This window comes from Electrona antarctica (assembly GCF_951216825.1).
Source record: "Electrona antarctica genome assembly, chromosome: 19".
NCBI classification, from domain to species: domain Eukaryota; kingdom Metazoa; phylum Chordata; class Actinopteri; order Myctophiformes; family Myctophidae; genus Electrona; species Electrona antarctica.
The window spans coordinates 26,304,194-26,319,370 of NC_136800.1; the positions used below are offsets into that span (position 1 = coordinate 26,304,194).

General features: G+C 44.0%; 1 protein-coding gene across 1 annotated transcript in view; it reads right to left on the minus strand.

Annotated features, from left to right (window-relative positions):
* Window positions 1-15,177, minus strand: part of adcy8 (adenylate cyclase 8 (brain)) — a gene marked incomplete at both ends in the record, with an annotated part of 127,913 nt that overhangs the window by 65,200 nt on the left and 47,536 nt on the right. Inside the window, 4 exons of the mRNA XM_079529275.1 lie at window positions 14-141; window positions 2,653-2,764; window positions 3,150-3,280; window positions 11,824-11,973. Of these exons, the coding sequence (XP_079385401.1) occupies window positions 14-141; window positions 2,653-2,764; window positions 3,150-3,280; window positions 11,824-11,973 (521 nt within the window). The remainder of the gene's footprint in view (window positions 1-13; window positions 142-2,652; window positions 2,765-3,149; window positions 3,281-11,823; window positions 11,974-15,177) is intronic.

The window sequence follows — 15,177 nt, forward strand, 5'->3', positions numbered from 1 at the left end:
TGATGTTTGGTACCGTATAGTCTTTATCATGCTGAGTCCCATCTCCACGCAGCAGTGGGCGTGGTCCTGCCTTGGCTCCGGGAGGCCAGACACGCAGTAGTAACAATCCCCAAGGATCTTTATCCTCAGACAGTGATGCTCCTAGAAAACGCACGCACGCACGCACGCACGCACGCACGCACGCACGCACGCACGCACGCACGCACGCACACACACACACACACACACACTATACTTGTGTGGACATGGACATAAAATAAAGTATAAATTCAACTCCAAACATAACTCGTAAATGATTATGTTACAATCCTGCAGCAGTCTCTGGAACTTCTTTTTTGTGTAGTGCAAAAGAGCTTTAGCTAAAAAAAATAAAATAAAGAAATGTAGGCCTAAAAAGAACTAAAGTATCAATGTGTAGCCATCGTGCAGTCAATACATGGTTGCCCAAAATTGTATCTTGTATCATTTTTAAATATCAATGGATATTGGTCATAATTAGCTAACCAGGCCTCCTTCCTAAGGCCACACTTCAGCGAACCTACTTCCTGCCTTCTAGCTGACTTTACAATGACCCTCCTTGCCCAAGCAAGACCCCTATCAATCAGCGTAAAAGAGACAGAAGTCTAGATAAGACACCTCACTGGAACCCTGGACATTTCATTTCCCCTCTGTGGAATGCGCATCGCGTCACAGTATTGGCTCTGACCAAGCACAATGGAAGAACAAAGAATGTGATTAAAACTGCATATGCTATAATATTCTGTGATCTGAGAATATTCCATTGTCATGGTGTTCACTGTACTGCAACAATATCTTAACTGTGACAGTTTAAATGCGATTTTTCTCCTGTTAATTACATTGCTTCCTTACTGACTTTCTAGTTGACATCAACCTGTCATGTTTGGTAGCACACTAAAACCAAGTGTATGCAGAGTCTGGATCCATGGTCAGATGTATTAATTTTCTGCATGATAGTTTAATTAATAAAGAGGTTAAATTGATCAGGTCCATGAGACAGCAGTTCAAAGTGGGTGTAACATTATGACTGGAAAAGACAGCCCTTTTCCTAAGGAGGGGGGTCTGCTGTGAGCCCCAAAGCAGGGCAAAGACTGGGGCAATTTTTCTCCTCTCTCTCTTGTCCTGGTGAACGTTTGTCTGAACACTACATGCCTATAGGGGAAGCCCCACTAGGCCCTGCCTGGGTTTCAATCCTGCCCCATGAGGTCAGCGTGCAGCCGAGTCAGGCCTGCCGATGCTCTGACCCGCTCTCTTTCTACTGCAATCACCACGCAACCTTCTGCAACCCTGCGAGATGCCACTCACAGGAGACGGCGGACTGACCAGAAAAGCCATGCTCCAGACTGACAACGCCCTGCTCTACTCTCTCTGCGGCCATGTCACCAGCCTGCCAACGACCTACGACGGCTCTCCTGCCGTCTCTCCTGTGCACGCTCTCGGCACACCCCGGTCCACAGTGGCAAAATGGCTGTGGAAGAAGATGGACGGTTCTCCCCTCCGGCTACAACAGGCCACTGCCTTCAAAACACTGGTTACCCCTGGGGGTACACTACAGTTTAGAGTCAGGGGACACTGCTCAACCCATGAGCAAAACCGACGCCACATGCCGACAGCCTCTGATACCCGGCGAAAAGGTTGTATGAAACTGAACATGAAGTTATGGCACACAACGAATGGGAATATGAATGTGTTGGTTCGCGCCTCTGGGCGGACATTCTGTCTCTCCTCAGTTCACCACTACAGTTTATCCATAAGCAACTGTTAGCCTACCCGGCCAAGATCTGTTTATTCTCTTTCTCCACACGATATCCTAAACTAAAGTTTACCTTATTTTACTAACACTTTAGCCTACTTCCGGTGGGCGTACTAAATTTGTTTATTTTATTTTTATTTCAAAACTGATGTTTCTCACTTAACTCAAAAGAGGATTTTGATGAGAGCATCAGAGATGTGATCATGCCTTTGGTGACAGGCCTTGCCTGTCCATAAACGCATTAATTGACACTTACTATGACCAAAAGTACCACTTAAACCTGATTCTTTCTACCCATGTTTTACATTTGTTTATTTTTAATAAATTGATTATTTGAATTAAGAAGTGGTTGTGTCCTATGTATCATATGTTTATGGTCAATACAGTATTGGAATATTTAATGCAAGTCTGTCCAAGAATTCATGTTACATTACAGTGACGTGAGCAATATAATTATTATATTGTAATATTTTAATAATTCATATTAATAAATTATGAATATTGATATTTGAAATATTACGTCCTGACAGCTGTTACCCAGCTATATTACAAATGCCATTTCCGTTTATACCATAGCGTGAGCGTGGGACGTAGGAGGTGAGCTGTCTAGAAATGTCAAATCAACTAATCAAATGATTCCCGTCTGTCTGTCTGTCTGTCTGTCTGTCTGTCTGTCTGTCTGTCTGTCGTCACTAAATCAATATAAAAAAGTGTGATATTAGATTTGATCTAATCTATATTCCAAATCCTAAAATATTTCTTAGCTCTGAAATAACGGGGACAAAAACAAACAACCCCCCTCCCCCCTCCCCCCTCAAAACAATAGAATCAATAATGCGGGGGAAAAAAAACAAGTGAAGGGAAGGAGATGAACAACTCACGTGGGCAAGGCGGTCGAATCGGGCGAAGAGCTCGTTGAGCATACGAACGAGCTCCTGTGCCGACAGCGTCGTGGACAGGTTGGTGAATCCTTTCACGTCTGCGAAAAGAATGCTGCATAAAATACGATAAACGTCACGTTAATGTCCACAAATAAATACATCACTGTACATGTTTCAGAAGGGCTGCAACAGATAATCACGCTAATCAAAATGCAACATTAATAGCTCTAAAATCGATTTTAATAAAAATTGAAAGCTAATATATGGTCATTCATAGATCATATTTAATCAAAATAAGAATTATGGTGGAAACCCATTGTACATTTAAAGCTGCAGAAGTTACAGTACCGCTTTAAAGGGATATTTCACCTTCAAACATCTTAACGTGTCTTTTGTGAGCACCCCAGACAGTTTTTAAGTTGCTTGATTCAGTATTTAGATATTTCCTCCGGGCCTTGGACACTGTTTTCTTTTGTTTCTCTTTTTTCCAGACCTACCTGACATTCTCGTAGCGGTGGATGTAGATCCTGTGGAACTGGTGCTGCAGGTGTTCGTCATCCACATTGGTCATGTCGTTGATCATCTCCAGAACCACGAAGCGAGGGAGGACCGACAGCACCAGTCTCTCCTGAGGACCCCAAAGCAAACATGACAAATGTAATGAGATCAGCACAATAGTGGCTATGGCTGTTTTTAGCCCAAGGAGTGTATTTTGTGCAAAACTAATGCTTGGATTGTATTCAGAATCATGAAAACCCCCTAGTTTGACATGTCAATGCTACTTAAAGCGTAAGGGAAGTTTGACATTTTTGCCTGCCATAGGATGAATGGTGTTCTAGTTACGTTCTTAGCTTACGCATGTTTCTTGATAAATGCATTTTATATATGTGATGTATTCCCATACTTTTGTTCCTGCCTAATGTAAGTCGCTCTGGATTAAGAGCGTCTGCTAAATGCCTAAATTGTAAATTGTAATTGTAATGGTAAAAGTTAATGGTACAATAAACCCCTATAAAAAAATCCAGCCGGTCAGCAAGTGGATTCATAAATGTATGTATATAGACAATATTTTAGGCCAATAAAAAAAGACTATATACCAAATTTCCTACTTTAAACAATAGAAGTCTGTCGGCTACCGGACTATTATGGGAGATATGTTACATTGATGATGTCAGTGTGAAACTCCATTTTTGCGCAAGACAGACACACTCTGATAGGATCAGATGCACCTTATGATCTCATAGCCTGGACGGACAGTGGATCAGATGTTATTTGGTCGGCAATGGTCGCTGTCAGAAGTCATGTCTGCCAGCTCCCACCTGATGTTGTGTAGGATTCCAGACTGCTCCAGACCGTACTGAAGCTTGCATAACGTGTTCATACTGGGACTGAAGTCTAATATGTACAGGTCTGAGGGTCTTACAAAGATGACACTACAGTACCTCCAACCCTGCATGTACTCCATCCATGAAATATAGCACGCTCAAATGTATGAGGGTGGAATTTGTGTGAGAAAAAAAACAAAAAAAAACAAAACAGGAACACAGAGGTAGGCAATGTTTAATTCATGACAAAAAAAACATATAATAGGCTTGATCAAGAGCTTTGATCGCTGCTATTCATAGATATAGCTTGCATTTCAATATCTCTTCCAGTTCAATCAAGCGGGACACTTGCTGTGCTGTGTGTAATTATTTTAATACGAGCACATCAATCGTCTGTGCTTTAGAAGTCGGTGAAATGTAAGAGCCGCCTGTGGCTTTTGGATCCCATCTTCCAGACAGCGTGGCGGCCGTGGCTTTTGGATCCCATCTTCCAGACAGCGTGGCGGCCGTGGCTTTTGGATCCCATCTTCCAGACAGCGTGGCGGCCGTGGCTTTTGGATCCCATCTTCCAGACAGCGTGGTGGCCGTGGCTTTTGGATCCCATCTTCCAGACAGCGTGGCGGCCGTGGCTTTTGGATCCCATCTTCCAGACAGCGTGGCGGCCGTGGCCAAAATCCCAAAGCCTTAGGAGACATATTGGCTACAGTATCCGATGAGTGAACAGATAAATACACTATAATTTACTTCTGACCTGTGTTCATTTCTGATTTAGTCTCAGTCTTTTGAATAACACACCATTTCGTTTTAGTCCTATTTTAGTCATCTGGTCTTAGTCTACTAAATATCAAATATCTTAGTCTTTCAGTCTTTGTAGTCAACCAAATGAACACTGCTTCTGACCCCCCACAAAACAAAACAAAAACAAATCAAATATCCACAAAGCATAATACTGCATGTACCCTCTCCATGTCACACCGAACGGCTTTGGGAACCTCTTTCTCTCTCTCGGCTCCTCAAGGCCCAAATTATGATTTGGGACGCAAATGATTTCTGTGTCATGCCGGAGGACGGACGATGGAGTTGGCAGAAATGTAAGCACTGGAAAGTAGGTTTTTGCCTCTCTGTCTCTCTCCTCCCTCTGGTCAAACTGCACATTACTGTCCTTAAATGGCCACACACTGTGTAAAGCTGCAGGCCAAAATCCACATATTGGCCTGTAGAGAAAGGTATAACATAACACACAATAATAACGTTTGTGACATGTTAGCCTAGTGCTTGGAGTTGATCAATCCAGTGGTTTGCGAGATTAGTTGCAGACAGATGGACGGACCGGCAAGACAGACCATCAGACGGGAAGACTGACTGATATACAAGACTGTTTTATGACGTTGTTTATAATCTAAACAACGTATACTTTGCTGTATGACAAATAGCTGGATTAAGCATGTTCTGTTCAGGCATCAGGGAGCTTGTAGATCTGCTTTTTTCCGGCATGTTTTCTTTCTTTTAAGACAATTTGATTAATTGTATTAGACTTTCTTTGATTATTTGCTTTTAGAATTTCTTGATATACATTTTGGCCAGTATTTATAGTTTGTTGATTACTTTTGACCCAGCAATTGTCTTACTATCATTTCATTCATTAACATTTTTGAGGTATTAAAGAAGGCCTTAAATTAGTGTATACACTTATATTGCATGTTGGTTTGTTTACTCTAGAGTGAGAAAACAATGTTGCACATTAAGCAAGTCATCCGACCAAATCATGTGGGTCCCACACCACAGTTTGGGAACCAGTTAGTGTGAATCTCGATTTTCCTATTGAGATCACAATTTTCACACGATTCTTATTTTTCCCATGAAAATATTTGTCTTTAGTCTGTAGTTGCTGAACTTTACTACATTCAAAATGTGGCACATGGAGTGGCACTCTTAAAGTCTCTCCCAACTAAAGTAACTAAAATGAATTGGACAGCCACCTAGTGCTGCACGATTCTGGCTCTTAATGTATAAATCTGTCTGAATCTAGATCTCGATATGTTTTCGATGAATTGTGCAGCACTAGAACCAGTGTGCTAGAAAACAGAGCATTGTTCACAGCTCTTTGACCAAACCATCTACAACAAGACAGTGCAGTGCAGCGGAGCGTTGCTAACTCCAACACCCCAGGAGGCGCCAAAAATATCCGACCACATCAGTTCTTCTCATGGTTGTGACGCATTGTGAGGCTTGTGAGCTTGTAGATCAGCTCTACTGTTCGAAAAAAAGCCAATCATTGTTTTATACATTTACTTTTACTATTATTATTACTATTATTTAAATAGCCTGTCGGGTGAAAACCTCATTATGTCAAAACTGTTACTTTTTCAGGATTCAAATTCAAAAACAGCAAAAGTATAGCAGCTCAAAAAATGTTATTTACTGTTGCTTTACTTAAGTAAATAACCGGAGTACTTCTTCTACCACTCTGTGTATTGTAGTCTAGCAGCAGTAATAGGCTCTGATTTGTTGACATTAGGTCTGGCTGGCTGGCTCCTCAGGCCACATGCACACACACACACACACACGCGCACACACTCACACTCACACTCACACACACACACACACACACACACACACACACACACACACACACACACACACACACACACACACACACACACACACACACACACACACACACGCCACTCCATTACCTACCTCCCCTGCTTTATCTTGTGTTCCAGGAAACATCAGACCTTAAAAGCTTTCTGTGGCTTCAAACCGCCGTGCACTCTACCCAAGCAAACATACTGTGTGTGTGTGTGTGTGTGTGTGTGTGTGTGTGTGTGTGTGTGTGTGTGTGTGTGTGTGTGTGTGTGTGTGTGTGTGTGTGTACACGCGCACGCGCAGCAATGGCGGCCGGTGGAACGCCGGTGGACGCCAACTTTGCTTGTTCTTTAACATCTAACAACCGCACCAGTTCTAACTACGATCGTTAATGTAGTGGGTGCAGCTTTTGGAACTTTTGCAATTCCTGTGGCGGTGGCTGTGTGTCAGGATATCACGTCAAGATGTACTCAGCGACGTAGTCTACTACCGGCGACCACGCTGCCTGACGGCCCCTCCCGTGAACAGGTGCCGGGAGGAGAGGCAGTGGGACCCGGTGACTTCCCGGCGGTGTGTCGGTCCACCATCGGGGCAGCGGTGTGTGGACTTCCAGGCCCATGAGAGCGGCTGTGGAGTGTGGAGGGCGCAGCGTCACCGGGAGAGACCCGGTGAGTCGGCGACTTTCCTACGGCGTATACGTCCGCTGTCGGAGCACTGCGTGTTGTCACCGGGCCGCGGTGTGAGACTGCTGGCTCCGTTCTCTCTGATGGTCCAGCCTGGGACATGTCCACAGACAGTTGTGGGAGCGTTTCGAACTCTCGACAGCTTGGAGTGTCCAGAGGATGAGGCAGAAGGACTTGCGAGGTGTTGTACTGTCCCTGTTGTACTGTCTATGCCACCATATGAGAAGAAGCCTAGTCCTGAGCACCGTCATGTGAACGGATATGGCTATCAGAGACGCTGCTGAGTGACATTCTTGCTGTATCATGATTCCAAGACATGTCATAGGCTTGTGATTGTAACATAACTGCACCCATAATGTTTGTGTCCTTGTGTGCATTTTCCTTTGTGTGGACATAAATAAATTCTTAAAATGTGTGTGTGTTTGCAGTGTTGGGAAAGTTAATTTTTCTAATTAACTAGTTCATAGTTCATCATTCGAAATTTCATATATGCAGTAGTTCATGGTTCCAAAAAATGAGCTATTATAGCTATTATAGTTCGTTCTTTTTAATTTATTTTTTTTAAATTATTGCCACAGCCCATAGCCATATAAAACTTTCCTATTGGAAATAAAGTCCAAACCTTAAAAAAAAAACTTTGGGATTAATAAAGTGACAACTTTTACAATATCTCCATTACCATTATCCAAATTAATTCCATATAATTGTTTTTACATTTCGGGAAAAAAATCTCTTTTGCAATGTGAAATGCCACCGAATTCTTAATGCGTTTCCTTGTCTTTCACTTGTGAAAGCTGCATGCTTTTATTGTGAAGGCAAAAGTTTCTGAATGTTCTCGGTTCTTACAGCCTGCATATCTCCGCATGCTGAAAATAGCAGATCTACAAGCTCACAACGCGCCGCGGATGCAACACGTTGTGAGCTTGTAGATCAGCTATTTTCAGCACGGAACACGTTGTACGATGAAGAATATATCAGGCATCACTGCGCTTCACTCACTGGGATGTAGAGATGTATTTTGTTGGCCGTTCGGGTGGTATGGACACATACCTCCTTGACGCAAAAATAACTAACTAAGACTAAGCTATTGGAAGCTATCTTTCATGGCACATTATGTTTAATCAAACATAGTTTCCTCAGTGTTTGGGTCGGGAGTTGGGACATGTTCTGTGCCTGCTGTCTGTCTGCGTGCTACGTGTATGCGTGGATCATCATGCAGTAGATGCGTGCTGAGAAAGCTTGTGTCTGATAAGGACTTATTTGTGGGGTTTCCGCTAGATATTAAGGCCTGTTTAGGGTGTGTTTTAGTGCCGGGGATTTCACCTGGAAGGCTCTATTTTTTAATGTTTTTTTGCGGCTTTCGCCTTTATTTTATATTTTTTATAGAGAGACAGACTGACAGGAAATGGGGGAGAGAGATGGGGTTTTACATGCAGTAAAGGCCATCAGGATCGGGAGTCTAACCCGCGGCACACTGCCAGACTCCGGCCAAGGTGCCTGGACCTCTGAGCCACGGCCCAGGCTGGAAACATTCACTCTTGAACGAAGTTGAACGTGAGAAAGTGATGTTCACACACACCAGAAATTAACGTGTGTGTGTGTGTGTGTGTGTGTGTGTGTGTGTGTGTGTTTCCATTTATATTGTGTGTATGTCATAGCGTGTGCCGAACGAGAGTCACCATGTGGGTCTATACCAGTGGTCCTCAATAGGCAGACCGCGGCACACCTCTGTGGACCCTGGACAAATTATAGAAAAAAAGAGGGAAAAAAAGTCACTGTGACCGCAAGTTGAATACTCAGTTGAATTCGCTGAATGCTGAGCAACGCAGCGCTCTGAATGTGGACCGACTGACTGTGCACTTGTGTGCACGTGTCCCTGTGTATTGTGGGCCAGCATGTCATGACAATGTTGCGCTGACTGGCTGTTAGCTGGGGTCGCAGTCACACATTTGCGTGCAGCACGCGCCAGCCCCATACACAACCATTCAACAGTTACAGAGGGAGGCGGGGACATGAATGCGTGTGTATGGGGGCAGCGGCAGACGCATGCTGCACGACACGCCACACATGGTGCTCGCTGTGTGATTGCAGATTCAGGTTAGCGTTAGCACACAGAAAGACGAGCCGCGGACCCGTGGTAGTTTTCGATTTTGCTGTGCAGCTGTTCAACAGTAGTAGAACACGATTACATTTTGAATGAATCACAATGGCATGTTCTAAGTTCGCTAGTTGTACTGAGAGAAAGTTTGAAGAAGCCATTCTCTGATGTAGAAATAATAAAATAATGTTTGACTGAACTGATGAAGGCAAAGAAAAAGAGGATATGACAGCAAAAATTAAGCAAATCCCACTCTCAGATTCCACTGAGAGTGGGAGAGTGTACTGTATTACTGGTTGGTGATTGTCCAGCTTTGTGATGGAATTTGAATACAAAATGCAGAGTGCATTTCCCTTGCAGTGGATGAGTCCTCTGACCCCACTGTTGCTCAGTCGCTGGTGTTTGTGAGGTAGACTATTATCCATCCATCCATCCATCCATCCATCCATCCATCCATCCATGCATCCATCCATCCATCCATCCATCCATCCATCCATCCATCCATCCATCCATCTTCAACCGCTTATCCGTAGTCGGTGAGCTATTATGATGAGGAAAAGGGTGAGTTTATTGAAGTTGGGATTGTTAAACCTCAATGGACAAAGTATTGGTAACAAAATGTGCTATTTCTCTTAAAGATGCTATTTATCTTTTTAAGCAGGCACAACTTGACAAAATAAGTGTTCTTTGTGCCTCAACACAAAACCTCTCCTAATTATTTGCTGTGGATCATTGGAGGAGAATATTTGTCGAAGTGAAAAAATAAATATTTTAATACTCTGCACCGCAGTATTGGTTGGTTGGTAGGGGACCCGATTTGTAAAAGCTTGGTTTGACTGTACTAAACAGGAATAGGCGCTTCTCGAGGGGTAATTGTATTTGCGCGCGCACATGGGAACCGAGTAACCGACCATGGTCTTATTCAAAAAATGGTTGTGGACCTTCAGTATTTCTAATTGAGTACTCCTGGTCTATACGGTATCTGTGAATGCAGGTTACACACTGTACTCTGTGGGTCTGAGTGTGCGAGCGTGCGCACTTCATGGTAGTGATTAGTAAATATTCTAAGAGACAGATTATTGTTGTTTTATTGGGTTATGGCCTGGGTCATAGTAATATACAGTAGGAGATTTACAGTCGAAGGCTTCAGCTTCAGCTGTGAGAGGAGGGGGTAGATTGAAGGAACGAGAGGTTGCAGCTTAACCGTGGATTTCACAAAGCCTGGGAAGCATGGAGCGAATCGCAGGGGTTTCGCATGTCATTCGACGCCTCTTAGCCGCTCTAAAGGCCACGGTAAACTGTGTGCTGAAGGCCAGGGGCGGATCTACTGTAGGCACAGCGAGGCCCGGGCCTTACCTGAGCGAAGCCATGCCTTACTTCAGCTAAGGGCAGATGGTTGTGTATTTACGAGCAGGCTATCGCGTGTGTTTCAAGGAAACAGTTCGGTTGCCTGCCTCTGATTGGTTAGAGCTCGTCACTCTGAACTGCCTCTCACGTTGGCCAAAACCCTGACAATGTCAGCTATCTCCGTGGCGTGCACCGTTGCGCTTTCGACTTCCATTCCTAGCGGACCGGGATCGAATCCCTCTCCCGACGCTACTATTTTACTTATCTAAAATCCACCTCACATTATTTTATTCGGATTGTTTTGTGTCCCTCACAGCGCCCGCTTGGTGAGAAAAGGCAGTAGTTAGTCACAAAACAGTTACCAGTGGTGCACTGGAAAGTATACAAGTACTTTTGCTTAAGTACAATTTTGAGGTATTTGTTCTTTAATACTTTCAGCGCCATTGCCGTCGATTAAAGTCAATTGAAGCCTCATTTTGATACTGACGCTTAGCGCCATTGCCGACGGCCTTCGGCAATTGCGCTTTTATGGCGCGTTCGATTGCTCGAGCCATAATGCTACTCACGTTAGCCGGTTAGCTAGCTGTGTTGTTAGCACAGCACTGGATCGCCCATCTTAGATCGTCGTCGCCATAATAATCCATTCTATCCATTTCTTTCAATCGCCTGTATCTCCTATTCCTTGTCCCAGATGGCATTTTGGTCAAAACAGCGTTTCTTTGACGGCACAGATATAACGATCTGGAGCTCTGCAGAGCTCCGGTCTGGCTTCAGATGGTAAACAAGGCCTGTCCGCTCTGTGTAGTTTCCTAGGTTAAGACTACTGCTCATGGACCAGAAATGGCGGCTTTTCAAAATAAGAGCTCAAATTAAAAAAATGCTGGCGTGAATTAGATCCTAATTTTTCAATAAATGATAGCGGCCTAAGTGTTAATTGACTAACACATGTTCTGTACATTTTCTTCTACTCCAGTACATTTTACTTCAGAGACAAATATTGTACTTTTACTCCACTACAATTATTTGACAACTTTAGTTACCAATGCGTGTGCGTGTGCGTGTGCGACGTGCGTGTGTGCGTGTGTGTGTGTGTGTGTGTGTGCGGGTGTGTGTGTGCATGCGTGTGTACCTGTCTCTGGTTCTCCGTCTCCAGGCGGAGCCGGGCCTCTATGCAGCGCCGTGTCTCCAGGAAGGCCTGCCTCTGTGCTCTGTCTGACAGGTAGCTGATGAAGATGCCTGCAGTGTTCATACACATGAACAACACCGCCTGCGCTATCACCTGAGGGGGAGAGAGAGAGAGAGAGAGAGAGAGAGAGAGAGAGAGAGAGAGAGAGTGATTTGTCTGATGTTTTTATCACACGTTTTAGAGCATACATGGGCCCAGGGGCCACATGCGGCCCCAACCTTCAAAATAATGAATAATTATAAATATCCGGCCCTTAACACAGGTCAAGTGTGTTTATTTAAAGCAAATGTAGCAGGTTTCACTTCAGACAAGATCAACTGAAGGAAGGAAGGGACAAGTACTATGATGCATGAAGAGTCAACCGAAGGCCACGACACTGTAGCTAGCAGGTCACACACACACAATGGGTGTTCGCTCCAATCAGTGAACTTTGGAGCTGTGAGGTTGTGATGTCACACGCGGGGACCTGTCACGCTCATTGTCTCCACCAGGCCGAAGGCATGGGGAGAGAGTATGTTTTGCACTCCGTCCGTGTGTGTGTCCGTCCGTCCGTGTGTGTGTCCTTCCGTCCGTCTGTGTACAGCTAATCTCCGGCACCGTTAACCCGGCCGATGCCAAACTTTGCACACACACTCCCTGGATGCCAACGATGAACCTCTGCCCCACATTTTCCAGAACGGCCTGTTATAGCGCCACCATGAGGCAGCTTTTCACATTTATTACCTAAAACTGCACCAATCTGCGTGAAACGTTGCATGCACACTCCCTAGAGGCCAAGGACAAACCTTTGACCTGCATTTTCCGCATCTGCCTTTTATAGCGCCACCAGGAGGCCGACTTTTGTAAAACACATTTTTTTATATTACTCCTCCAGATTCTGTCCAAAAATCTCACAAATCGTTACACAGTATCTCTATGGTCATGTGCTCAAGTCGGATCTGTCTGATATTTCATATTCCATCCTAATTGGCTATAATTGGCTTTCACAGTTTGCAAGATTGCCCCGTTTTGAACAATAGCCTCAAATCATGAACGCAGCATGCAATTTACGTGAAATCTTTCACACATTTTCTTACTAGGCTGAGGAATATATCCCACCCTTTTCACATTGGCCTGTTATAGCGCCACCAACAGGTAGATTTTTGCAAAACACATTTTTGGAACAAAATGCCTCAAATCATCCAATTGCCATCAAAGGCGTATGAAGAAATGGCTACAGAAATACATGATCTCTGTAGTCATGTGATCAAGACGAGTCTGTTGGATTTCTCAGATTGTACACTGATTGGCTAACATTGCCTTCCAAAGTTTTCAGGAGTGGCCCGTTTTGTACAAAATGCTGCACATGTCCTGCTCATCCAGAATTCTATCCTCAGAGATGCTATGAGTGATCTGGCTCTCCTCAACAAAATGAAGAAAATTGTTGCAAAAACAAATAACAAAAAACATCCTCCTAAACATTTTGCCAAACATCACACACACTCCTATCCTCCTGGTGGAGACCTGTGCCCGGAAGGGCACTTTTTCTAGTTTAATATGGATTAATGTGATTTGTAGAGTCAAGTGGTAGGAAAAACAAGTGGTCAATATATTAAGTCAAGTCAAGTCATTTAGTCAACATACGTAGATTCATTGTCTCCACCAGGCCGAAGGCATGGGGAGAGAGTATGTTTTGCACTCCGTCCGTGTGTGTGTCCGTCCGTCCGTGTGTCCGTCCTTCCTTCCGTCCGTCTGTGTACAGCTAATCTCCGGCACCGTTAACCCGGTCGATGCCAAACTTTGCACACACACTCCCTGGATGCCAACGATGAACCTCTGCCCCGCATTTTCCAGAACGGCCTGTTATAGCGCCACCATGAGGCAGCTTTTCACATTTTTTTTTACCTAAAACTGCACCGATCTGCGTGAAACGTTGCATGCACACTCCCTAGAGGCCAAGGACAAACCTTTGACCTGCATTTTCCCCATCTGCCTTTTATAGCGCCACCAGGAGGCCGACTTTTGTAAAACACATTTTTTGATATTACTCCTCCAGATTCTGTCCAAAAATCTCACAAATCGTTACACAGTATCTCTATGGTCATGTGCTCAAGTCGGATCTGTCCGATATTTCATATTCCATCCTAATTGGCTATAATTGGCTTTCACAGTTTGCAAGATTGCCCCGTTTTGAACAAAAGCCTCAAATCATGAACGCAGCATGCAATTTACGTGAAATCTTTCACACATTTTCTTACTAGGCTGAGGAATATGTCCCACCCTTTTCACATTGGCCTGTTATAGCGCCACCAACAGGTTGATTTTTGCAAAACACATTTTTGGAACAAAATGCCTCAAATCATCCAATTGCCATCAAAGGCAAACATGTTTATATTACTCCTAAACATGTTGCCAAACATCTCACACAGTCCTATCCTCCTGGTGGAGACCTGTGCCCAGAAGGGCACTTTTTCTAGTTTTAATTTTGTTTTTGTCAGTGAACAAATGTCGTCGAGGATTGCTCACGTGATAGGCTAATGTAACTGCTGGGCAGTGAAATCATGTACTTCATCACCCACGGGACGCTGTAATCCTGTAGTAGGCCTGCAATTTCATAATGTATATCAAGTTTTTAATGTCAGGTGAAAACCGTGAATGTCCAAAGACTTTACATTTTACGAAATCAGAAATTCTAAAATTGTTTTAAATGTATAATTTTAGTAGCAAAAGTAGCCTATCTACAAGCTCACAACACGATACGTTGTGACACGTTGTGAGCTTGTAGATTGGCAATTTTCACGACTTTAGCTCGACACCTTGTTTCTACATCATCTCCCATATGGCCTGTACTAAAGAGACTTGGCTTGAACTGCACTTGTAATTGTGTCATATCAGCAGCCATATTGTTCAGTCAACCTTACGTGCCAAGAGCATATTAAAAATTAATGTTGTGCTGGGTTATATGAGGCTGTTGTTACCTCAATGCGGAGAGCTCTGACAAAGCCTGGGTTATATGAGGCTGTTGTTACCTCAATGCAGAGAGCTCTGACAAAGACTGGGTTATATGAGGCTGTTGTTACCTCAATGCAGAGAGCTCTGACAAAGCCTGGGTTATATGAGGCTGTTGTTACCTCAATGCAGAGAGCTCTGACAAAGACTGGGTTATTTGAGGCTGTTGTTACCTCAATGCAGAGAGCTCTGACAAAGACTGGGTTATATGAGGCTGTTGTTACCTCAATGCAGAGAGCTCTGACAAAGACTGGGTTATTTGAGGCTGTTGTTACCTCAATGCAGAGAGCTCTGACAAAGACTGGGTTA